Below are 27,825 nucleotides of genomic sequence, written 5' to 3' on the forward strand. Positions count from 1 at the left end.
AGGCTATTCTTATAGGTTTAGATAGGCTGCTGATAAGGATTGTAAAGAGGTTCAGGAAGAAAATAATTATAATGTAGCCTACTTGTAACCTATATAAATGGCAAATTAACTTGAAACTTCAACTTAAAATGTCAGTAAAGGCAGGATTGAAATAAGCAATCCACAAAAACCTATGAGTCTTTAATTATTGCAACATATCACCAGGGAGGCAGTAAACTGTTTAACTGAAATAGATAGGTAAATAGGAGTCTAACGAAACACCAATTGGTTATCAACAATCCAACTTTATTTTCCTTCCAGAAAAAACGGCATAACATAGGCCTCACATCAATACAACTGGTGAACTTTATTAGCGAAAAAGCTAGAACAGGAATAAAAGGTACAAAAATACAAGACAACAAAATGGAGACATTAGAAATTGAATCTGGCTAACATAAAAAACGAAAAATTGAGGCATTTAACTGATCAGCATCATGAAGTTAACAATTAGCCTATCAATGGTTACAGTTGTAGACAGCATATTATTAGGAGATGAAAACATCGGCTAACCAACAAAACAAACTGGTCAGGTGGCAGTATCAACACAGAAATAATAATCCCAATAACATAAAAAACGAAAAGTTCTGGCATTTAATGATGGCCATCCTGTACAAATAACTCCTCCATCTCCTCTGCAAAGCCCGTTGCTTCCAACTCTGGACTAGCCTTTTCGCTAACTACTTGATCTTTTATAGAAACGATCAGCCCCTCTGCGTTGACAGACACCTCAACTTCACCAACACTGAGGAAATGCTCTTCGATGGTCTGCAAGTCCCCCGTGGAATCGCCAATGTCCTTCTCTTTCAAGTAAGCAGAAACAGCAGAGTTTGTGAACACTGGTGACTGCTCTTGGCCATCGCTGGTCAACAGCAGCAAGACTCCGCTGTAGGAAGCCACGAAGGAGCTGGATTTTTGTAGGAGCTTGCAGCGCTGGCATCTGTGCGTTGACGAGCAACTCACAAACGTCTCTTGACTGGTGTGGCATCTCCTACAACGATGTTTGGCGCTTATCTGCACCCCGGTCACAGTTCCAAGGACGATCGATGTGTTCTGGCGGTCATCACCATGGACCTCAATTGACTCCGGCTCTCCGACGGCCAAAATTTCGCTAACCGTTGTCGTTTGTGTGCTAGTTAGAACTGTACGGTCACCGGCTTTCCTGGTGGACAAGTTGGCCAGCCTGTACGACTTGCCTACTTCGACAGTCAGAATCAGTTTCTCCCAGAGTGTGAGAGTCGTCTGGCCAGTGGGATCGCAGATCTGAAGCTCCTTCAACTCGCACTGGACCCCGTCAACAGGTACCACTCTGCTCACAGCAGCCTCTGGCAGGATCTTGGCATCCACCACACCCACCTATTACAGAACACATGGAATTACGTTATTACATTTGCACGAAATAGCCTAGGCCAGCATTTAAACTTACAGGATAGGCCTAACAGTTTAAATCAAGACAAACGTAACATTAAGATTTGATCATTGTCTTCAAAAATCACAATTAAGTACACACACTCTCCAAAGACACGCAGCACAACTTACGCGCTGTCTTGGTCCAAGACGCAGCACCTCCTCGATGGTCATCTGTCCCATGCTTCGAGGCTCTCTCGGGAAGAAAGCCACGTCCTCCACCACCTCCACAGTGCTGCTATTTGAACAGAGAACATCGAAGCCACTGGGATCGGAGTAACCTGAAAGGAGGACAATACAACCATTATTTTACAAAACTCACTAGCTTACTCTCACCACTAAATAACTTATATTGATAGACGGGTACTTACTGAGGCTCCTCCTGACGTTGGACAACTTCACAGCACTGTTGTTTTGCGAAGCTTGCGTAAACGGCATCCTCTTATCTACCGAAAATGTTACCAATCTGTGGTATTCCTCTCGGCCGGTCTGCAGGGTCGCCTCGAAGTAGCGGACATTCCGCCTCAAAGTTTTCACCGGTGACACACAGTGCAAATATCCCACTATGCTATCGTCATCCTTTCTAGGTTGTTTCACGGGGCTAGCCATTATCCTATTACGACCTACTAATAATTAAGTGATGCCTCTCAGGTGTGACCTCTCCTTGGCGCGTCTCTTTAAAACTGCGCTGCTGTGGAAGTATTTATAAGCTGCAAATATAACAGCATTTGTTACTTTGTTCCTTTCAAGCCAGACATGTCTGAAACGTGATCTCTGGTCCAGACTTTTTGACTTTGATGTGTGTGTTTGATGTCTACCTGCTTTCTGTCTGTGCTTTTGATTTGCATGGTTTATTATTGTCTATTGCAGACATTATGGCATTTTAGTCCATATTTTTTAAAATGTTAATATATCTCATGTTATTGGTTTGCATTATGGCCCTCTGTGTTTGCAGCCTTCCTATCATTTGTGAATTACAATTAATTTAATGATATCCCCAATACTTAATGAAAAAGTGATAAAAATGACCAATATGGACATTTAGATAATGAAACTTTTTTTGTAAAAATAGTGTTTCTGGTCAATTTCACCCAGATATAAAACATATATGTAATAAGAGCACAGGCCAGAGACAATAGTGCTTCATTACCTGTACAAACATAGTATACAGTGTCCAGTTTAATTTTGAGTGAGTGTGAGAATTCTTCCTGAGAATACCTCATGATTGTATGATCAGACACATTCCAGAATATGAACCCATCAGTTTTGACTTTGATGTGTTTGTGTGTGTTTTATGTCTACCTGCTTTCTGTCTGTGCTTCTGATTTGCATTCTTCAATCATTGTCTATTGCAGACATTATGGCATTTTGGTCCATATTTTTTAAAATGTTAATATCTCTCATATTATTGGTTTTCATTATGGCCCTCTGTGTTTGCAGCCTTCCTATCATTTGTGAATTACAATTAATTTAATGATATCCCCAATACTTAATGAAAAAGTGATAAAAATGACCAATATGGACATTTAGATAATGAAACTTTTTTTGTAAAAATAGTGTTTCTGGTCAATTTCACCCAGATATAAAACATATCTGTAATAAGAGCACAGGCCAGAGACAATAGTGCTTCATTACCTGTACAAACATAGTATACAGTGTCCAGTTTAATTTTGAGTGAGTGTGAGAATTCTTCCTGAGAATACCTCATGATTATGATCAGACACATTCCAGAATATGAACCCATCGGTTTTGACTTTGATGTGTTTGTGTGTGTTTTATGTCTACCTGCTTTCTGTCTGTGCTTCTGATTTGCATTCTTCAATCATTGTCTATTGCAGACATTATGGCATTTTGGTCCATATTTTTTTAAATGTTAATATCTCTCATATTATTGGTTTTCATTATGGCCCTCTGTGTTTGCAGCCTTCCTATCATTTGTGAATTACAATTAATTTAATGATATCCCCAATACTTAATGAAAAAGTGATAAAAATGACCAATATGGACATTTAGATAATGAAACTTTTTTTGTAAAAATAGTGTTTCTGGTCAATTTCACCCAGATATAAAACATATCTGTAATAAGAGCACAGGCCAGAGACAATAGTGCTTCATTACCTGTACAAACATAGTATACAGTGTCCAGTTTAATTTTGAGTGAGTGTGAGAATTCTTCCTGAGAATACCTCATGATTATGATCAGACACATTCCAGAATATGAACCCATCGGTTTTGACTTTGATGTGTTTGTGTGTGTTTTATGTCTACCTGCTTTCTGTCTGTGCTTCTGATTTGCATGCTTCAATCATTGTCTATTGCAGACATTATGGCATTTTTGGTCCACATTTTTTAAAATGTTAATATCTGTCATGTTATTGGTTTGCATTATGGCACTCTGTGTTTGCAACCTTCCTATCATTTGTGAATTTGAGTGAATTTAATGATATCCCTAATACTTCATAAAAAAAGTGCTAAAAATGACAAATATGGACATTTTGATAATGAAAAATGTTTTGTATAAATACTGTTTCTGGTAAATATCACCCAGATATAAAACATATCTGTAATAAGAGCACAGGCCAGAGACAATAGTGCTTCATTACCTGTATAAACATAGTATACAGTGTCCAGTTTAATTTTGAGTGAGTGTGAGAATCCTTCCTGAGAATACCTCTTGATTATGATCAGACACATTCCAGAATATGAACCCATCGGTTTTGACTTTGATGTGTTTGTGTGTGTTTTATGTCTACCTGCTTTCTGTCTGTGCTTCTGATTTGCATGCTTCAATCATTGTCTATTGCAGACATTATGGCATTTTTGGTCCACATTTTTTAAAATGTTAATATCTGTCATGTTATTGGTTTGCATTATGGCACTCTGTGTTTGCAACCTTCCTATCATTTGTGAATTTGAGTGAATTCAGCACACCTCATTCAAGTTTATGCTCGTTATCAGGCCTCCACAGAGCTTGATAACAACCCAATCATTTCAATCATGTGTGTTATAGAAGGGAAACATCAAAAACACACAGAACAGTGGGTACTGACGACCAGGGTTAAACACCCCTGGAATGAGTATCCATTATCAACCCTGGTCCTGGGGAACCTGTCACATGTTTGATAAGTTTAGCTCTTCCAACACACCTGATTTAAAATGAATGTGCTTGTAAGCAGGCTTCTGATGACAGCATTCATTTGAAAAATCCTCATATCAAAATAAACCAGACAATGAGGTAGCCTATTCTTAGAAACTCTTTCATGAATTGACAACAACTTGGTAGGTGTATTTATGGCACTGTTCATACAATATCTATATTGTTTTTTGGGTCACTTCTTCCGCTTGGCCACCTCATTGCTGCTTGCAGCTATATTTGGTGGCCAAGCCGCGAAGCGGCGAAGCCACTTAAGTGTTTCTACCTTTTCTTATTGGTGGCCAAGCCGCGAAGCGGCGAAGCCACTTAAGTGTTTCTACCTTTTCTTATTAGGGGCCAAGCAGCGAAGCTGCGAGGCACCTATTGTTATTGTTAGTATTATTATTATTATTATTAGGGGCCAAGCAGCGAAGCTGCGAGGCACCTATTGTTATTGTTAGTATTATTATTATTATTAGGGGCCAAGCAGCGAAGCTGCGAGGCTCCTATTGTTATTGTTAGTTTTATTAGGGTTCCTCCGGTAGGAGAACCCTATTGTTATTAGGGTTCCTCCGGTAGGAGAACCCTATTGTTATTGGTGGTATTATTATTATGTTTTACCCATGGGAGTCAATGGCAGCCCCTAGACCAGTACCGTAAAAAGTTTTGAAATTTGGCATGTTGAAACTGCAGACCATTAGTAACTACCATACCAAACATGGGCCATGTGAGACAATAGGTGGCGCTACAGGCCACGCCCCAATATGTCAATTTTCAAATTGATGCCATTTGCAGGCCATAAGTCCCAAAATTCTGAAATTCATTACATATGCCTTATTTCTCATGAGGAATAAAAAAGCCTCAAGAAGCTATAACGGCCGCCATATTGAATTTGTCTGTACAATAAAGATTAAGGAAACGCGTTTTTTCCCTACTCCTCCTACATTTTTGGTTGAATTTTCTTCAAAATTGCCATAGATGATATCCAGACTGAGCCTCACAAAAGTTATCGTAGGGATTTCTGATTTTCAAAACCGTTTGTCCGGTAGAGCCAATCAAAATCTGCAACAAAGCAACCAAACAGGACGTTTGGTCAAATCTCAGCAAATCTTTGAGATATCAACACCAAACTTGGTATGTCACGTGGAAGACACTACAACATGTTACCATGTGCAAAGGCAACTTCATACCTCTAAAAATGATTGATATAAAGCAAATTGAATTTATTGCTAATGCTAAAATAATGCTTTACACATCCGCCGGCCAAAAAACTATACTCTGATTCAATCACTAGTTCATATGAAGACTCTTGAGAATGTTGAGTACACAAATCTGAGAAAAAGTTGACTGTAACATGAAAACTCGATTTTTAGTGAATATTTGAAACATGCATGCTTGGCTAATTTCTAGGGCTGTTTCCCCAAATCCTCTCTCCCTTTGCTCCTGTGCGCGCGTGCTCCACATTCTCACACACACAAGGGGCTAGAGCCCCTTGACACACGCGCGAGCTTGGTACACGCACAAGAAGACGACCATTTTATTTTATCGTTGGAGAACTCCTGCAGCCCTCAGAGATTTTCATTGTTACATTTGACAGTGAGTAATAAGATCCTACAATGGCAGTACAAAACATGTATTTTAGCGTTTGTATTCGTATGATAACTTGAAGACTTTTATACTGTCGTAAACAGGATAGCAGCTAATCTATCTAGGCTAGCTGAGCTAAGGATATCTCTTTGTACAGACAGTATTACAGGCTAGCAAGTCGTAAAATCTTTAACATTATACTTGCTTCTGTGAGACGCGTTTGAAATTTGTATACTGTGCGTAACTATGCGGTTGGGTTGTTCTATTTTTACATGTCATTGTTGATGTAATTTAAATTAGTACGGTGAGTTCCAAATGTGTCTTTCGATTAAACACTGCAGCGTGTATTACACAATGATCATTTGTGGTGCGGCGTCTATTCGAAGGCAACGTTTAATTAGTAAGACAGATTCAGTGAATTGTAGTTGCAGTGCGGCCATACACAAACAAATAGACAAGGAGGTCAAACAAATGCCGAGCAAGCTATAACCCTTAAGGCTAGTTTTTGCTTTTGTGGACGGCGTTTCAAATTTATGTACTGTACGTACCTACGGTTGGGTTATTCTATCTTTAGCTACATGTCATTGTTGATGTAATTTTGTTTGTTCGTTCCAAGTTTTTCTGACGGTCTTCCCATCGTAAGTTATTCTTTTTGAAACTGTAGCTAGGTAGCCTAGTTTGCTGCACAGTTAGAGCTACCTAGCATAAGCAAGTAGCAATGGTACCATGGTTGTTTTGCTTGCTAGCTTTGTTTGGGTTCATGGTTTGATCGTTTAGGAGTTCCATTGAAAGCCTATAGACCTACAATACGTTTGTAATCGGCATTTTGTACCATGCTGCACGATTTCCTATCTCTTGATAACATTTTATATTTGTATCAATTTTATACACTAAACTGCCAAAGTATTCGCTCGGTTGCCTTTACACGCTCATGAACGTGAGTGACATCTCATTCTTAAACCATAGGATATGATGTCGGACCACCCTTTGTAGCTATAATAGTTTCAACTCGTCTAGGAAGGCTTTCCACAAGGTTTAAGAGGTTTATGGAAATGTTTTACCATTCTTCTAGAAGTGCATTTGTGAGGTCCAACATTGATGTGGAACAAGAAGGTTTGGCTCGCAGTCCCTGCTCTAATTCATCCCAAAGGTGTTGTATTGGGTTGAGGTCAGGACTGTGTGCAGGCCACTCAAGTTCGTCCACACCAATCTCGCTCATCCATGTGTTTATGGGCCTTGCTTTGTGCACTGTTGCACAGTCATGTTAGAACAGGAAGGGGCCATCTCCAAACTGTTCCCACAAAGTTTGGAGCATGAAATTGTCAAAATGTTGGTGAATTATTGCATTTCAGGAAATTAACTTATGGGTAGGAAATATTTAATGGATTGGGCTCGGCGGGGTATTTTGTCATCCATCCATTCCTACTCCATGCTCTTGATTATGTAATTGACCTACAGGTACATCTTCTAGGCTATGTTTATTTGTTTTAATTTTCTAATGTGAGTCAGTGGCTTGGCAGTATTTTAACAGTAAGGTTTGGTTATTTGTGTTAAACTGTGATGATTCTTTTGGTGAAACATGAATTTAAAGTAAAAACCATTTGCAAGATAAATTGTTCTCAATTGGTCTTAATTTGTATTTATAGTCGAGTCCGTTTCTCTATGTTTACATTTTACAGACTTAAATTTGAATGTAGACAGTGTAAATTGAATAAAGGTAAATAATGGATGTCTAAATATTTTTTTTAAGTACAGAGATTGGTGTTTTGAGAATCCTAACCATTTCAATATTTTCTTAAAGGTCTGTATACTAGAACTGTTGAGTATGAAGTTATGATAATGTAAGACTATGAAATTGTTAAGCAGTAGTGTGGTATGTTACATTTCATAGTTTTTGATGGTTTTTCTATGTTTTTTAGATGCCATGTTCCAGCAAGAGATCCAGGGACCAAGGATCCACTGTTGAGGTTAGACTTCCTTGTGGGAAAAAATGCTAAACCAGTGTGTTTAAGTGATAAGATTAATTGAGAAAAATGAATGTGAATGAGCATTTTTAACAACGTCTTTGTTACGGACCCATGTTTAAAATGTCCTAATTCAGTCTGTATGGTTGTGTGTTTTTTCTTTTCTCCCCTCTTTCTTTCTATTCGCTGCATGCAGGTATGGTCTAGTCAGCGTTTGTTGGCGGTTGGCTATCAGTCTCCCTATCTCGTGATTGGCAATCAGCCGCGCACTTCCAATCAGCGGTTTAGTTGTCAACATAAAATTACCACACTGGTCAGCTGTTTCAGAGATTGCTTTGGAAAGTTGCTTGTTTAGAGAGTTGTCAAGTCAGAGAGACTTCTTGTTGAAATCATTGTAAATGTTGTTATTATTTTGTTAGAATGGTTTGCTTCATAGTGAACCCTTTTAATAGAGCAGTTATTTTGATATTGTGCTTTAGGTTGGTTTGTTTTTGTTCACTGCACACGGGGCTTTGGAATAGGTAAGCTGCCCTTCATGGGCATACACCATCACACAGCGAACCTGTGTTAACACACTAGGTAAGGAATGGTGCCACCCCATGTATGTTTAGTCTAGGTAAGTTTATGTGTTTACTAGATAAGATACTTTTTGGTTTTTGCTTTGGCATCATTCCATTGTTATTCCCCTGTGATGAATGTGCATTTTCCACACATTGCCATTACCTCCATGTTAGGCAAAGAGGGTTGTAAGAGTAACTGACTACTGTTTGCATTAAGTGTTTGGGTTAAAGATGTATGTTCGGAAGTGAACTGTAGGGTCGTTAAAGTATAACAACAAAATACAGTTTATCATTTAACAGTGAGCAGAGGCTTCACTTGATTTCCTTAATGCTTGTTTTTTGTGAATGTTTAAATGGAATCAACTTCCCCTTTCTATCAGGCAGGCTCCTTCATTGTATTTAAAATAAAACTTAAAACACACCTATATGCACTAGGGTTTCCCACTACCTCTTGAGTTGTGATTTTACTTATTTAACTGTTATTGACTGTGTATTTTGTTTTTACAATGTATTTTATGGTGTCTTTTTTATAATTTTTTTGTGCTGTTCGGCACCTCGGTCAGCTTTTGCTGTGTTAGTGTGCTTTATAAATAAACTTACTTACTTAGTTAAATGCAGATTGATGCTGAACCTATTTTAATGTTGATGGCTACAGTTACTGTTTGAATCATGTATTAATAAATATGTTACTAATTTCATATGTCATGCTAATCAATAAAATTGTCCTCTTATGATAAACTTGGAGGACTGTGTTCCTGTATTGACAAAATACAGACCATGGCATTCCAAATGTTTTCCCGTTTTGTATTGTATGAAATAAAATTGTCTTGAAGTTGCTGTCACTTATTTATGCACTACAATGTGTATGAAAAGTTGTAAACTTATTCTCTGCCCCATATCAAATAACCATATATTTTTGATGAGCAATAATAAAAAAAAATGTGTGATGTCACTGCTAATATCAGTAATGTACACTTGAAAAACTATATACCAATGTAGCTTTATGAAGACTGGTACTGCTGATGTGTAGTTATTCTTCCTTACTTGATAACTTTTCCCTGTTTTTCAGATGCCGAGGAAGAAGAACTGGCGGAAAGGGCGTCATCACTTGGCTGCTGCTGCAACATGTAGCGCCTTGTCTGATTTTTCTCTATCCACTGATCCCCACTCTACCCCTTGTGATATCCCATCTTCATCCCCCACCCCAAGCTCTGATTTTCCTCCTCTTCCGACCTCTCGGTCATCTATCTTTAGGCCCTGTGACTCTCTTTCACAGTCTGTGCCTGTTGTGAGCTGTGATAATGTATCGCAGTCTCTTTCAAGGACCAGTGGAGCATCGTTCACACTGCCTCTGCAATCTATAAGGTGTGCAGCCATTGGGGCATACTGTTCTCACGGTGAAACTCTCAGTCACCAAGGAAAAAAACTTGATACAAACCTTGCAAACTTTTGTACAAAACTGTGCAACGCTGAAAACTTTGAAATGAAACTTGATACAAATCTTGCAAACTTTGAAACGTACACTATTGTAATACCTGATGAAATTAAAACTATCAAAAGTCATTCAACAAACTCTGTTGAATACATGAACAGTGGTGAGCTGTCCAACACCGTGCCTCCAAGCTGTCATAACAGGTATATACAAGGATCTTTTCATCAAGGACATGTGATGTTTGCAGAAAATGCAGGCGTACAATGTCTGACAAACAGTTTAACAGCAATGTTGATGAATGAACTGAAAGATGTGTGCACGTGGCAAAGTAGTGACCTTGATATTATTCTTGTGAATGGAAACAAGCTTTATACGTCAGTGCAGAACCGCAATCAGGTAAAACATACTCATCTTTTGGTAAGTGATTTGCCAAAGTCTCATGTGTTGCATAATGTTGATTTTACAATTAATCTTGGACAAGCATTTAGTGGCATAGTAGGAGTACATGATTATGATCCAGATTTGGCAGACATGTCAATAAGCCTTTATGAAGCACTGCAAAGAGTAGTACTAGAAGATGACAGCTGTTTTTTGACAATTAATAAAAGTACTTGTGCCATTATTAAACACACCAGTGGTTATGCAGTATTTGACTCCCACGCACGCAGCTATGATGGCCTTCTTCATCCAACAGGAAAAAGTGTTGTGTGTTTCTTTCAAACTTTTGAGGATATGTACAGCCATCACATTAATAGGCTTGCAAGTTCAATGAATGCCTTTGGAAAACCGTTTGAGGTAACTGGAATGAGCTTTACAATGAGATTAGAAGACGGCAACAACATAAACACTACAGCACTACACAAGTCTAGTACACGGAAACGCAATGCAAATGCCATGAAAGCACAAATAACGCCAGAGGTATTTGTTTATGTTCCCGAGAGCACTTTTGAAACACAAACAGAGTGTAGTCATGCATTGCCATTGCAAAATGAGAATTTCTTGTGTGAAAACGATAGGTCTATCAATGTTACTAGTGATGAAAGACTTTCAACGATGAAAAGTATTGATCTAAGTGTAGACAAATATAGTGAGTGTATTGTTAGCACATTGAACGTTGTTGTGGACTGTAGGGCTACTGCAACAACAGAAACAGAAAATATCTGTACACACACATTTCAAAAATGCGACTTGCATGAAACATATGGCAACGCTGTCAACACAGTTGATGAACTGGGTAAAAATAATGATGTAGTAATTGGTGACGTGATTCTGCCGACATGGACGTTTAATCCCTTAACATGTATTAATCAAAGTGCTTTATGTTCACAGTTAGATTTGCAAAATGTAAATAATAATGTGTCGACCAGAATTCAACCAAACACTGTATTAAGTTATCCATGTGAGTCAAAAGCTATTAAAAAGGATGGTAACTGCTTATTCCGGTCATTGGCAATGGCACTTTGCGGCAATGAAAGCCCTCACATGAAAATACGCAAACATGTGGTAAGACACTTAATGAAAAATGAGTAAACATTTAAAAGGTTTCTTAGAGCTGAATACACCTCTGTAGAACAATACATACAGTCTTCACGAATGATGTATGCAAATACGTGGGGCACTGAATTAGAAATTATGACGGCAGCAGATTTGTTTCATACTGACATCTACACATTTAATTCACACCGCTGGAACATGTACAAAAGTCTTTCAAGAACGAATGACGATGCCATATATTTGAACCATGTAAATGGAAACCATTATTAATTGGTAACTTGTGTAACAGATACACATTCTGAAGGTACATGTGCATCATTGTGTCAAGCAAAAAACCCTGTACCAATGTGTAATGTACATTTGAGGAAAAGGCCATCAACAACAGCCATTGGTCAAATACAACTATCACAAGATAAAGCAGCCATTAAGAAGCAAAAATATCAGAATGACATTCAATTCCGACAAAATCGCATTATGTTGGCAAAGAAATTGTATGCGACAAATGAGAAATACAGAAAAACACAATTGCAATCCAGCCGAGATAAGTACAGAACTAATGAAGAGTTCCGTTTTAAACTGCAAGAATACAGTCAGGCAAAGTACACAAAAGATGCATACTTTCAAAGCAGTGTAAAAACACAAAGCATGCAAACATATATCAATAAGAAAAATCTGACATATTCCATGGATTTTGTCATAGAATCCTTTAGAAAAAATGTCCAAGAAGGCCCTCGATTTGTTTGCTCAGCTTGTCATCGCCAGCTTTTTCGAAAGCAAGTCATTGAATGTAAACATGATCGCTACACAACCAGTCCAACAGTTGCTGCTTTGGCAAAACAGTGCATTACAGATACATATTTACAGACTTGTAATGAAGACTGTGATAATAACTGCACTGCACATAGTCAATCGTCTAAGTTGTGGATATGTCACACATGTCACCGTAAAATTGGTGCTGGTAGAATGCCTCAAGAAAGTGTAGCCAACAATTTGCATTTGGAAGCCATTCCTTCTCAGCTACAGTGCTTAAATTCACTTGAGCAACACTTAATAGCGAAACATATTCCTTTTATGAAACTGTTGGCATTACCAAAGGGCGGACAAAATGGTTGCCATGGACCTGTCGTATGTGTTCCATCTAATGTCGAACAAGTAACAAACATGCTCCCACGAAATGATGGAAATGATTTAATGTTACGAATTAAACTAAAACGCAAATTAACATACAAGGGGCATTATGAATATAAACATGTCCATACAAACCATGTCTATAATGCGTTGGAGTACTTAAAGTTAAATAACAAATGGTATCATGACATTAGCATTAATAATGAATGGGTTAACCCTCTGGACAAAATTAACGATGTGCAAGTCAGTGATCATGAACATATGGAAATATGCGATAATACCAACACACCATCTCAAGTTGATGCAACTGTTGGACTTTTAAATAAGAACAATGAAATATGTGATAATGCTGTGTCAATACATACAACAAGCGTTTCTAATGAAAGAAAAAAGAACAAAACGGAAAATGATTCCGAAAGTGATGATCCTGAAGAAGAGTTGACATACACTGAACAAACACATGGAATGTTTCTAGACACATGTTTACAACCAGTAGATATTGCACAAGAAGTTTTGGATCAACATTTTGACTCTGTGTTATCAGTTGCCCCTGCTGAGAATAATCATCCCATTAAACTGTTAGAAGATGCTACAAATGAAGGAAAATGTTTTCCTATGTTATACCCCACGGGAGCTCCTACTTTTCATGACCCTCGCAAAGAAAGAATAACCCTGGCAAAATATTTAAATACACGTTTACTGAATGCTGATGGCAGATTTGCTAAAAACACAGACTTCATATTCTATGCCCAGTACATATCAGAAGTACAACAAGTTCTTTCAAATGTTTCAATTGCCATGCGCAAAGGTTCAGGCACTGAATTGACTCACAAAGAGCAACCCAATTTGTTAACTGATGCAGAATCTTTAAAACGAGTGTTAAAAAACGACGAAGGCTACAAGTTCTTAAGACCTATACGTGGAACACCCCCCTTTTGGCAATCTGCACAAAAAGATCTGTTTGCTATGATACGACAACTAGGAATCCCCACATGGTTTTGTTCATTTTCCTCAGCTGACATGCGCTGGCCTGAAATGATAACAACACTCAGTCATGAACAAAATAAAAATGTGCCTATTGATGAACTGACTTGGTCAGAGAAATGTGCATTGTTGAAACAAAACCCAGTTACAGCTGCAAGAATGTTTGACCACAGATGGCACAGTTTCTTAAAAGATGTGATTATGTCTCCAGCTGCTCCTATTGGAAAAATATCAGACTACTTTTACCGTGTAGAATTTCAAAACAGAGGCTCCCCTCACTGTCATTGCTTATTCTGGGTGGAATCAGCCCCTCAAATTGACAAAGACCCTGATGAGAAAGTTGTAGACTTTATTGACAAATATGTATCTTGTGAACTGCCATCATCAGATGATGATGAACTGTGTGAGATTGTAAACACTGTGCAAAAACATAGCACTAAGCACTCAAAAACCTGTAGGAAAAAAAAAACTGAATGTCGGTTTAACTTTCCACGACCCCCATCTTGTCGAACATTTATTGATCGTATTGTCCAACCTGCAAAAAGTCAACCACAAGTAGTTCAAAGTGACTTACGTGACCCTGCAATGCCCATGCAAGAACACAATAACACTGAAGAAAACTTGAATGTCACTTATGCACAAAATCAATGCAATACAGAACAATCACATCAACCAATGAATGAGGAAGACGAATTGAGAAAACTGATGACACCAGACGTGGCTGAAAAGATGTTGAAAATGGTCAGAACAACTTTACTAAATAGTGACCAAACATTTGAATCGACAGAGGAACTGTTTGAAAGCATCGGCATTTCACAATTGCTTTTTGAAATAGCAAATTCACAACTAACCAATAAAACCAGCGTTGTTTTAAAAAGAAAGCCCGGTGACATTTGGATTAACCAATTCAACAAAGACCTGTTAAGAGCTTGGAATGCCAATATGGATATTCAGTACATTGTGGATGCATATTCTTGTGTAGTGTACATTATTTCTTATATATCCAAAGCAGAGAGAGAAATGGGATTGTTACTCGATTGTGCACAAAAAGAAGGACATAAAGGCAATCTGGATGCCAAAGCTGCATTCAAATCACTCGGCAGTGTTTACCTTCATAATAGAGAAGTGTCTGCACAAGAAGCAGTATATCGACTAACTGGAATGCATTTAAAGGAATGCTCACGCAAAGTAACTTTCATACCAACAGGAGAACACCCTATGCGCATGAGTTTACCTCTCAGTGTATTGCGAGACAGAAAACAAAATGACAACAATGAACATAACACTATATGGATGACAAGTGTGATAGACAGGTATAAACATAGACCACAATCACCACTGTTTCAAAACATGTGCCTTGCCACGTTTTGCTCGGAATATCGAGTCTTGAGTCAAAGTGAAGTCCCAGCTAATCCAAGCGAATGTGTCGTTCAACTTCAGGACAATTCTGGCCACATCAGAAAAAGAACACGCACGGAACCAGCTGTTATTAGATATGCAAGACTGTCACCCACAAAAGATCCAGAAAAATATCATCAAAGCCAGTTACAATTGTTTTTGCCCCACTATGAAGACTGTCAGTTGAAACCACATCCTTTTGTAACATACGAAGATTTTTACAATGTTGGAATTGTACGTGACTTCAGTGATGACATAGACAAAGTTAAAGAAATTGTTGAGAATAATAGGTCCTTGTATGAACAAAATTCTGACAAACTAGATGATGCTCAACTCATTATGGAACAGCAGGTTGATTTGGATGATGCATGGGCACAGATTTGCCCCCAGTCTGAAATGGAACGCCTTCAATGTTTACAATCCCAGGAGGTTATGCACAATAAAACTGATTTACAACCCATTTCAGAAAATATTCCAGACCTGACAGAAACTTTGCCTATGACTGGTAACATAGAAGTTAGAAAAACATTCATGACTAAAGAAGCAGCATGGAACATAATGAGATCTTTAAATGATGAGCAAGCGCGCATATTTTACAAACTACGTCAGTGGAGTTTAGAAACAGTATGGGGACAAAAACCACAACAAATACACCTTTTTGTCACTGGTGGAGCGGGCACAGGAAAAAGCCATTTGATTAAAGCCATACATTATGAGTTGTCTCGAATTTTAGCGCAACTATGTACAAACCCTGATGACACTACAGTGCTAATAACAGCTCCTACTGGCGTTGCCGCGTATAACATTGGTGCTGCTACCATACACAACACTTTTTGTATTGGCACAGATGTGCGATTACCTTACCAGCCGTTAGGTGAGGAAAAGATAAACTCTTTACGAGCTAAACTATCCAATTTACAATTACTGATCATTGATGAAATATCAATGGTAGACAACAGACTCTTTGCATACATTCACGGAAGACTAAGACAAATAAAACAATCCGGAGATCATTCTTTGTTTGGAAAAGTTAGCATGGTTGCTGTGGGAGATTTTTACCAGTTACCGCCTGTGAAAGGGAAACCTCTGTACAGTGATATGCCAGGACTGAACATTTGGAACGATCACTTTGAAATTGCACATTTGACACAAGTTGTGAGACAAAAAGATTCAACTTTTGCTGAGTTGCTAAATCGCATACGTGTCCATCAAAAATCAACTCCTATGTTGCCTACCGACGTTGAAATATTGAAGCAATGTGAAACAGGAGAAGTCTCGAATGCACTCCACATTTTTGCTACAAATAAACAAGTTTGCAATTACAACTGTCAAATGCTCAATTCAATTTGCCCAAATGCTATAACTATTGAAGCACAAGACTTTGAGCGTAATCCAAAAACAGGACGTATGGAAAGAAAGAATGGCCACCACACCAACGTTTTTAATAGTTGTCTTAAGCCAAGTGTGAGTTTGGGTATACACGCGTGCATCATGCTGACTAAAAACATTGACGTTTTAGATGGACTCGTTAATGGTGCTTTTGGGACAGTTATCCAAATCATGTTTGATACGGACAAATACTTTCCCTCTGAAATACATGTTGAATTTGATGACAGTAAAATTGGACAACTGCAAAGAGCTAAAATAACTACAGCAAATAATACTCATCGAAACCTCACAATAATTAAACCTGTAGAGGACAGAGTCTCGAACAATGGTGGAATACGCCGTCAGTACCCAATACAATTATCCTGGGGTTGTACCGTTCACAAAGTTCAAGGTCTTACAGTGAAAAGTGCAGTCGTAAACTTGAAAAAGATATTTGCACCAGGACAAGCTTATGTAGCTTTAAGTCGTGTGTCTTCGCTGTCAGGCTTAGTAATTGAAGACTTAAACGAGTCAAAGATTTATTGTAACAGCAACATCAAAGAAGTTCTTGCAACAATGGCTCCCTTCATCTCAAAAAACTCACCTTCAACCCCTCCATTATTCACAATAGCTTTTCATAACATTCAAAGTCTCAATGCACATTTTAACAACATGCAAGCAAACAACACTTTATTGATGTGTCAGTGCATTTGTGTGGCTGAAACGTGGCTTCAACCAAACTATCCAACCGAACATTTACTTTTACCTAATTTCACCTTCTATAACAACAGCCGTTACAATTGTTACAGTCCAATGAACATTATCACCGATACTTTAAAACATCAGGCAAACGGTGGTGTTGGAATATATTGTCAGACTGACCAAAACATTGAAGTCAAAACACCATGTAATACTAATCTAGAATCATTAGTCTTCCACGTTCCACAGTTTCAATTAATCGCTGCAGTTCTTTACAGACCCCAAACATACCATGTTGACTTATTCAAAGACAATTTATTACATCTCATTGACGAAATAAATACTTTTCCTGGAGGAAAAATTATTATGGGGGATTTTAATGATAATCTTCATACTTCTAAAACAATACAAAGACTATTCGAACAACATCATTACATTCAATTAGTTCACTTTTCAACCACTGATGCTAACACTTTAATTGATCATGTATACACAAAAGATGTACAATTTCAAATATCAGTTGAATTGTTGTCAACATATTACAGTCACCATAATGCGAAACTTATTCACATAAAGTAACCTATGAATTATCTGCTAAACAATGCATTTAAAAACAAAAGTCATAGCTTGTATAGTGAATGGACTGTGAAATACAAAACACATGAAAACATGCATTTCCTACAATGTAAGGAATGAGTTTTAGGCAACTTTAACCCATTAAATGTGATTCTGCAATTTTATCTCCCCATAGAACCTTCTGGCAACTACACACACACACACACACACACACACCACACACACACACCACACACACACACACACACACTGGTGTCCACTTGGCGACTAGATCCATCTTTGGCAGACTGTCACAGATCAACGTCCACTGTCGACCAGGTCCAGTCCCCCACACGACAGGGGATGTGTAATACCTTTCCCATCAGCACACTAATCCTTGTGCTTTAAAATGTTGGTACATTCAACCACACCAACATCTGAATACTTTCCCACCCCCAGTACCACATCAGGTAAGATTTATTGCACATTTCATTAGTTTTTACTTTAATAAAGCCCACATTGTAAAAAAAAACATTCATAAAATGTTAATGTTTCAGCAATCACCTCAGGCCTTCAAACCTTTTCAAGTACCACAGCTTCCATCATTCAAGAATCCGCGTCTGGCTACACTAAAGCAACAGCAATAATAAGGTAAATAATAAGGTTTACCTCATTACAATTACACAATTATTCTCTCTGGGGGAAAACAATTCTGTTCTTACTAAATTGTTTTACTGAGAAAACATATGTACATACCTATACAGTTTCAACCATGATGACAATTGTTGAAAAAATCTCCCTGTCTCCTCAAAGTCTGTCAATTTACACCATGCAGTGTACTCGTCACACCTTTGCAAATGGCCATACGAAACACACAATAGAACAGAACGAGGGATGAAGCACCCACTCTGCCTTCCCATACAAAGAAACAATAGAAAGGGAACGAGACGAAGAACCATCCTTGCCTTTGAAACAAAGAAGGAGGTGAGTCCATCTATTCAGTCGCCCCCACACAAACACACACACATCCATTCTTGCTGAATGGAATTGTCCCTTGGACATCTGAAGAGTATCCTTTACTTCATGATCAATGGCATGGCTGTCTCATTTTCCTAAAATGTTTGAGGCCAAACATTTCCATACACATTTGAACATTGGTTTATTCACTACTATGTTCAATACTCAGTAAACTAAGCAAATAAGGTAATTCACCATGAGTACAAAGCATTGAAATGAGTGATTCAACTGCAGACTTAGGCCTACCTTAGGATATTAAACTGTTGCTAAGTCAAATAATAATATTATTCTGATTTCTCACAACCATATAGGCATAATTATATGGGGAACAGGGGGACAAGTCTAAAATATTTGATCATAGCCTACTGTATGATAATGGGACACGTCTCTCAATATCTGATCATACTGTATAATTATACAGGCAATATCAATGTTGACCGTGTTCTTGCAGCTCCGAAAATATCAAATCCCGGCCGGTCCATTTCCCATATCTATTCCATTTGCCTTAGGCCTACACCATACATCCACAAAACCTATTTCTCATGAAATCCATGTCATGTTGTCCCTATAATTGTACTATTGTGCACCGTCAATGACTGAGTTAGGAGCGCAAAGTCACACAGACATTTGGCACATTTATCGATGGTAAATATCCTAGCCTATCAGCTAACATGATCCCTAGGTGCATTTTAATAGAATTTCAAATTATAGAATTAGTGCACATTTTGATTGCAATATTATACAGCTTAAACAGGGTAACATAGCCTGGCTTTACAGCAAACGGTGCGGTCAGAGACAGGCTTGTCAAACGTAAACCCAGCTACCCAGCTACCGTTTTGGACCACGTTACTGGGTTATCTAGCAAATTATTTTTATATTTAAATTATTATTAGAGTCCTGCCATTTCTTCTTTCTTCCTTCATCATCCCAGGAATTGCGTTACTGTTGTAGGCTAGGCTATATGGCAGTAGAGGCTAATGCTAGAATCATAGAGCAAGTATACATTGGTTTGACGATCAGATGCAATTACAAACATTTGAACTCTTGTTTATAAAACATTCGAATTTGCTTATTAATTGTGTATAGCCTACGCCAACACAGAAAGTCCCACAGCTGTCCACCCCAATGTGTGTTTGACTTTTTCACGCTTGCTCACAACACTGAATAGGTAAATCTATTTTATTTAATCCAAAATTGATCTTTCCTTAATAATATTAAATACACAACAAACACTTATGTAAACAGCATCAATTCTGCCATTGTAACAATCATAAGAAATATTCAAATGTAGATATGTAAAAAGTAGGCTATAGACTGCCAAATAATTGTTAGGTGTTAGGCTAACTAATGTTCACAGCATAGTTTCCTGTTAACTGTCAGAAACATTGTTTTAATGAGTAGGGCTAATTACCCAGGCTATGTGCTTGTGTTTTAAAGTAGGCTAGTTAAAGTTTTAGAAAACTAGTAGCCTAATTGCAACGTTTATACATTTCTGCCCACAACGAAGAGACACACCTATTCCACAAGTTCTACATTTACATGTAAATGCCCATGCCTGGCGCACCAGCCGACCAATGAAACAGATGCACGGCGCTGAATAAAACCCCAATAATACTACAGTTACCTTCATATCGCTTTAATTGTCTGTTCATTCACTTGAAACTCTAGACTTTCTCTTGCGCGACTCAAACATTTTCCATTTCCAAAACTTTGAAAATGTCTTCTCGTCCATCTACTTCGGTAAGTTCGAACTAAACTATTTACTAGCCTATATCTTTGGCTAACATTTGAACTATTTAAAGACTTAAATGTAAACTTGAGTGCACTACACGCCACCACAGGCTATTTTACTCAAACTAGTGTACTGAATTGATTATAACTGGGTAAGCTAACCTTTTTAGGCCTAAGCCATATGTGTAGCTATGATTCAATTCATTTAACCGCTAAATGCAAACATTGACCACCACATAATTTAGCCTAGAATCGTCTTTAGGACCTACCCTATACGTTCATCGTAACACGCACCATTATTCAAATTGAGACTGTTAAACTGCGATTTTCATGTTAAGGCCAGTTAACTTAGACCGACATGAGATTCCATATTGTCACCTTCCTAACTTGCCTTGTGTAGATGTTTGCTTAGGATGTAGCCTACCTAGATCCATCAATTCTAATAGCCTTTTAAACACTTCTTATAGCCTATGTGAGGTATAGCCTAGTTTTGTATTCAGCTGAACGTACACAATGTAATTACGATAACAATCTGTTTGGGCAACCTTTTTGTGTTATGCTACGGTAATGACCAAGCCCAAACTAAATCTCTGCGGACTCTTTCACATTTTCTGCGGTTATTCAGACTGAAAATATACCGTTCTGTTGTTATGATGACCGCAGATGTTTTACAACAGTTTGACGCAGAATATGTTCACTGAATGTTTAAAAAAAGTATTGATCCACCCTATTAAAGATCGCCTAAAAAGTCCCTGTCTATTGATGTAATTTTGGTTGTACGTATTTCCGTGTCCATTCTTCAGGCAGGCCTGAATCTCTGTATCTTTAGCAAACGTTTTAATATTTCCTACAGCGAAAGTGAATGTTACTTATCAGTTTCAGGGTTGACAAACTTCCTTCGATTGCTATCACAGACCTACACTGATAGCAACGGGCTCTGTTTACAGGTTAAATATTTTGCAAGAATAGACACGTAATATCAGTTGACATGTTTATTTAAAATTGGCCTCATACCAAAGCATTCTATTTTAAATTCCGCGGGTCTTCGTCAGAATTCTGTGCTGGCTAATTACGTTTCTGCTGTAATGGCCCTAGCCTAGGCTACGACAGATCGTCTTCACAATCTTATCAAATTGGTGTTGTTATGCATGCTGTCATCTTGTTGCCTAAATTATTCTAACCTTTCCAATATTTGTGTCTGTTTTTATCTTCCCTGTCTACTTCAGATGCAGACACCCACCAAGAAATCCAAAACCGAAGTCACAGGCTTCATTCATAATGTTTCACCGATCAAGATGAGCCAGAAGCAAAAACCTTACTTCACGGCAACGATCCAAGAAGAGACGACATACAGGGACATCGTTGTGTTCAATAAGCAACAGCACTCTGCTTTTAATGATATTGCAACTAGCAAGTATGTTAATCCTTTCTCCATCCATTAATAGACATAGCACCAGCTTTTGACATACATTATTAACTATGTAGTTACCTACAAATTTCCATACCATATTCTGAATGCTGATCCATCCAATTTGTATTTTTATTTCAGAAGCCCAGTTGTGCTCACCAATCCAACCCTCCGCCCTGCGTTGCACAACCCCAAAGAGCTCTCTGTGTTGGTTGGAAGCAGTACATCAGTGGACATCATACCAACTCTACACTTCATTCACCAACAACCAAGCACCAGAATGGAAAACAAAACCATAACCATAGCTGAAATATTAGCTAAACCAAGAAATCGTCAACAGGTAAATGTTTACTCCAACTTTCCAATACAAAATCACACCTTTAATTGTATAGTCCTATACAACACATTCTCATAATTCAACCCCACATAGCCACTGTGTGAACATATCTAATCAATGCACATTTCAGCCACACACACATTTACATTTCTTTGATTAACTTTTGAAACAACACACAATAATATATTGCAGTTACCTACCATCTACCATAGCCTACATCTGTTCTCACAGTTTCTAAAATTATGCTCTCCTCTTGTATCAGGTTAATATCAAAGTCAAAATTCAAGACATCCGAGACAACACCACCCGTTGGCTTCAACACGAATGCCGGGAGATACAGATGTCTACCTACTCCGTCGCCGACAGCACTGCCAGTATCCTGCTAACTACGTGGAACAACATGGACCTCAGTATAAACAGCTGGTACACCCTCTCACCTGTCACTGTTAAGGACTATAACAACACCATCACTGTCAGCACATCACCATCCACCACAGCAGAGACCATCAATCGACCCCCCAGACATGGTGTAGCTGCACCAGTAATGGACAACTCAGAAGAAGTCACTGGACTCATCATTGGAGCCATGACTACATCAACCATCACCTGTCCCAAAAGGCACCCTCTTCCCAACTGTCCTCCTGGTGCACCTTTCCACATGTGCCCTACATGTAACCAACATTATATTACACCAAAGCTCCGGCACCAATGGAATGTTACCCTCACATTGGCGCTAAATGACACCACTACAAGAGAATTGAAGATGGATCATACAGTCGTCCTAAACACGGCACCGAAGCACATCTACCTGGACACAGACCCAATCACAGTCACTGCACATTTCCTGTCCATAGGCTTAGTAACTGTGCATGTCAAAGATGATGCTGTTTCAACACTACACCCCTGCACAGCTTCTGCATCTGTTCAAGAAGATACAGACATCGCTGATGAGACCCTCTTGACTTTTTTGGATGAAACGCCTTCTACCAGTGACGTGTAAATCAACACAACACACCACATAGTTCTGACAACTTATTGCATTACACTCACCAAAACATACATCTTCACATACAACACTTGTCATAAACATACCCTTAACATTTGATAATCCTATTGTTTCACAGTTGTTATCTTAATAATCTTCATAATTGTTATACTTGTAAATGTTTTTATTTGATTTTTGCCTTGTACATGTTTCTAACAGCACCCCTCCATTGCACAACCCCTACACAGTAAATCACATGATGTACATATTTTGCCTTCTTACTATTGTCAAACACATTCATTTTACTCTCGCTTTAAATGTGTTTTCGATTTAAAACTTGCAATGTGTAAAAACACTTATTCTTCAACATACGTTCTTTTACTTATCTTCATTTTACTTATCTTCGTTTTACTTATACATTTGTCTTTAACTTGTATTTTTGTTCATTTCTAGTAAATTCTTTGCTTATTGTAAAAAATTACAAAAGGTTAAAAACCACCTATTTTTAAACATACGTTCTTATTTTACTCATGTTCATTTTACACTTACATTTGTCTTAACTTATATTTTGTTCATTGCTAATAAAGTATTTGTTTATTCTAAAACTGCTGTCTATCTTAGCACCTCACAGAATATTTACCTTGCTTACATCTCACACAGATTATACAGTAACAAATAGTCAACCACCCAGCATTCACATACATTTCCAACACAACAATGACATGGACATATCACCACATGTTATTACACTGACTCCAATTGATTTAAAATTCAGTACGTATGTTTATGTAAAGCACATATGTATTTATTCTACTTTGACACCACAATAGCTATGAAAATAAGACTGAATGCAATTAGGAAGCAACTTTGTACATATACAATTTTTCTTGATGTTTGTTTATAATTGGAATATAATAGTATGCAAAACAATTTGTTTCAATCAAGTAGGTTTAATTTTATTGGACAAGAAGAATTCCATGAGTGGTGACATTTGACAACTTCAGACAGTCTGCCACTGGGCCAAATGAAAAGGCTCGTCTTCATTTGCAATGCACCTAGACCATAAGGGGCAAGCTGGGGCCACCTTTGATTAAATGCTGCAGCGTTTATTACACAATGATCATTTGTGGTGCAGTGTTTATTCGAGGGTGGCGTTCATTCAAGGGCAACGTTTAATTGATAAGAGAGATTCAGTGAATTGTAGCTGCAGTGCAGCCATAGACAAACACAGAATAGACAAGGAAGTCAAACAAAAGCCCAGTGTAAAATGTATGCCGCGCGTGTCTCTACTTTGTGTACAAATCTGACGCAGCATGCCGTCACATTCTTACACTTTAGCTTTCAAACAGAAACCTGTGCAGAAAGCACTCACCACCAGCAACAGATCTATAGCACGCAAACTTGGTGTTGATGAAAAGCACATTCAGGAATGGTTAAGTCAGCTACCTCGCCATATTGTATACAATATGTATAACTATCTATAGGCCTGAATGCAATTGTCGCAATTGCATTATAATAATGTATAATTTTTTTTCAAGCAATGTCTTAATTTAGAATTATATAATTGTATTCAGAATTATTACGTGACTTTATTTTGAAGGCCTTTTGGGACGCTCATGAGTGAGAGAGTCGACAACCTAACAGCAAGCGAAGCACAGACAATTTAAAGCTCTGATAAAAGTTTCAAGTTCAAGTTTATTATCATATACTCATAAACAGCATTTATAAGTAATGAAATTCTTTGTGCTCAATGTCCGTTCAACTTGCAGAATAAAAAAATTCAATACTAAAGGATGGAGAAAAAGGGTAGAAAAAATAAGAAAAATTGTAGTGCAAAAAGATATTTCAAGGACAGTTCAGCATCCTTATGGCATGTGTGAGAAAACTATCCCTGTATCTGATGGTACAGGACCTTATACTCTTGTATCGCCTTCCAGAAGGCAGGAGGGAGAAAAGACTGTGGCAGGGATGACTAGGGTCAGAAATGATCCACTTGGCCTTTCTCCTGCACCGCTGGCTGTAAAGGTCCTGAATGGATGGTAATGCAGTCCTTGTAATACGCTGTGCAGATTTGACCACTCTTTGTAGTGTCTTCCTGTCCTGGGCAGTGCTGTTGCCAAACCATGTTGTAATGCCACCAGTCAGTATGCTCACAATGGTGCACCGGTAAAAATTGGTCAGTATAGTGCAGTCCATGCCAAATTTCCACAGTCGCCGCTGAAAAAAGAGCCTCTGTTTCGCTGTCCTTGTAACCACACCAATATGGTGGTCCAGCTCAGATCCTCACTGATGTTGATACCAAAAAATCTGAAACTTTTGACTCTCCACAGCTGTGCCCGCGATGTGAATGGGTGCATGTTCTCCCTGCAGCCGCCTGTAGTCCACTATCAACTCCTTGGTTTTTGCTACATTAAGCAACAGGCTGTTATGCTGACACCAGGATGTCATTGTTGCCACCTCTGCTCTGTAGGCAGACTCATCACCATTCTTGATGCAGCCGATAATGGTGGTGTCATCAGCAAACATAATGATAGTGTTGGAGCTGTTTGTGGCTGCACAACCATAGGTGAACAGAGAGTACAACAGTGGGCTTAACACACAACTCTGTGGGGCACCAGTGCTGAGTGTTAGACTGGTGGGGTGATGTTACCTAGCCGTACTGCCTGTGTCCTATCCAGCTGCACATGGAAGGACTGATGTTCCGGTCCTGTAGTTTCATGATGAGCCTGGATGGTACTATGGTGTTGAAAACGGAGCTGAAGTCGATGAAGAGCATCCGCACGTATATGTTGTTCTGATCCAAGTGAAAGAGAGCAGTGTTCAAGGCCAAAGCTACAACATCATCTGTAGACCTGTTCGGCCTATATGCAAACTGGAGTGGGTCTAATGCAGGTGACAGGCAGAATGTAATGTGGTCTTTGACTAACGTCTCAAAGCATTTCATCACAACAGGGCAACAGGGCGGTAATCATTGAGACAGCTCACTGATGGTTTCTTAGAGACTGGGATGATGGTGGCTCCCTTGAACCTATTGGGGACGACAGACTGCGACAGGGAGAGGTTAAAGATGTCAGTGAACACCTCTGCCAGTTCAGGAGCACAGGCCTTGAGAACACAGCCAGGGATGTTGTCAGGTCCTGGAGCTTTATGCACATTCACTCTAAGTGATAAGTTTAAGGTTGTTATAGAGGTTGTTAGCAATCTAAGGAAACCTCTATTCCCTTGTGTAGGCTACAGCATGCAGCCAACAAAGTATGTTGTTTTGTGTCTGTATTTGACTTTGGTGAATGTTATTTACATGCTGCGCATGTCATTGCATGTTCATATTAAGCTAAAGTGGTCTTTATTTTCTCATTACAGCGTGAGTTTAGTTTTAACGGTGGATTTGGAGAAAAAGCTTCAAATAAATCTGTAGCAAGAAAGACACTTGTGCCTGCCAGTGTTTCATGGGATAATAGTATGCTACACTTGTAAATTACTTGTGTAATAAATACTGTGTTTTAATTTAACCAATTAAATAACCGTTTTCTGATTTTTGTGGGGAGGCGTTTAATCGAAGGTGCCATTTATTACACAATGTTCATTTTTGGTGCAGCGTTTATTCAAGGTCAACGTTTAATCAAAGAAAAACTGTAGTTTTCTTCCCAGCATGGGAAGGCCAAAGGATGTTTACAATTGTAGTAGGCCATTGATATGTTTTAAAAGTTCAGGGATGTAATTTGTTGGATAAGAAGCCCCCATCCCCCACTCCAGAGACAATTGATGACAGAGAGGTGCTGACATTAAGTTAAACATAGTCATGCGTTAAAGAGTAGAGTAAAAAATAGAGACAAAATGTGTACATGGATGTTGAAACTCAGTGCTCTGAGTTTGTGCATGTCAGTTTAGACAAACGTAGCCTTTTAAACCTCTAGGTTTAATTCTCTCTTTTATACATTTAAAGTTGGATTTGACATTTAACAGACATTTAATCATTTAGCAAGTTGTTTGACTCAAAAACCATAACGAAGTACATATGGTGTAAAAAATCTGCAGTCAAATTTGGCGAAATTGCTAGCTTGGATGTTATCTTTACATATAGATGGGTTGGTGGTTACAAACAATGAGGATGCGCATGCAGCTTCAAGGCAGAACAATGCCTACCATTTCACCTCTAGTTTATATGTTCCCACCCCCCCCCCCTTCTGAATAAAGTTAGATTGATCTGATTTGTTGATATCTGTTGCTATGAAAACCATTTTAGCCAAGCTAACTAACGTTGTTTTTAGCTAGCTGACATTACCATTCAATCACTAACAAAACACGAATAGAAATACTTTGCTAACAGTCCTCACGTGTAATCAAAAGCTTGTAGTGAGATCACATGCATGACCCCCCGAGACAAGCTTTCATGTTTTCATCGCTAGCATCTCGTCATATTACACAGCCGGAAGACAGCTAGATAATAAATATTGTAGCGTCAGCGCCCTTGGGTACCCAGCATGCAGTGCACACCAAAAACGCAAATAGCTGTGGAAAATAGTTTGGTTACAACAGCTGTGCAAGGGATTTCAGTTGTTGTGTTCGTTCACTTAAATGTGTGTAATGTTATTGTTTTTTACT

At 38.4% G+C, this 27,825-nt stretch overlaps 2 protein-coding genes across 2 annotated transcripts; both read left to right on the forward strand.

The window, feature by feature from the left end:
• Positions 1–12,976: 12,976 nt before the first annotated feature.
• LOC134028267 (uncharacterized) lies at positions 12,977–17,308 on the forward strand. The gene is made up of 4 exons (XM_062471735.1): positions 12,977–12,984; positions 13,128–14,250; positions 14,329–17,035; positions 17,301–17,308. Exons 1-4 carry the CDS (start codon positions 12,977–12,979, stop codon positions 17,306–17,308), a joined length of 3,846 nt encoding a protein of 1,281 aa, XP_062327719.1.
• Positions 17,309–21,470: 4,162 nt separating this feature from the next.
• Positions 21,471–23,821, forward strand: LOC134028096 (uncharacterized). Its single transcript, XM_062471448.1, has 3 exons — positions 21,471–21,907; positions 22,043–22,241; positions 22,501–23,821. The coding sequence occupies exons 1-3, from the start codon at positions 21,642–21,644 to the stop codon at positions 23,236–23,238; spliced, it is 1,203 nt and encodes a 400-aa protein (XP_062327432.1). The 5' UTR covers positions 21,471–21,641; the 3' UTR covers positions 23,239–23,821.
• The last annotated feature ends 4,004 nt before the right edge of the window (positions 23,822–27,825 follow it).

Source organism: Osmerus eperlanus, chromosome 10, assembly GCF_963692335.1.
Source record: "Osmerus eperlanus chromosome 10, fOsmEpe2.1, whole genome shotgun sequence".
Taxonomy (NCBI): domain Eukaryota; kingdom Metazoa; phylum Chordata; class Actinopteri; order Osmeriformes; family Osmeridae; genus Osmerus; species Osmerus eperlanus.

Excerpts from the sequence above, each read along its gene's own strand:
- LOC134028096 (XM_062471448.1), top strand. The coding sequence starts at position 21,642 with ATGCTGTCATCTTGTTGCCTAAATTATTCTAACCTTTCCAATATTTGT. Across the intron at positions 21,908-22,042 it reads AATGATATTGCAACTAGCAA|AAGCCCAGTTGTGCTCACCA; the intron begins GTATGTTAATCC and ends TTTTTATTTCAG. Across the intron at positions 22,242-22,500 it reads AACCAAGAAATCGTCAACAG|GTTAATATCAAAGTCAAAAT; the intron begins GTAAATGTTTAC and ends CTCTTGTATCAG.
- LOC134028267 (XM_062471735.1), top strand. Across the intron at positions 14,251-14,328 it reads GTCGAACATTTATTGATCGT|AATAACACTGAAGAAAACTT; the intron begins ATTGTCCAACCT and ends ATGCAAGAACAC.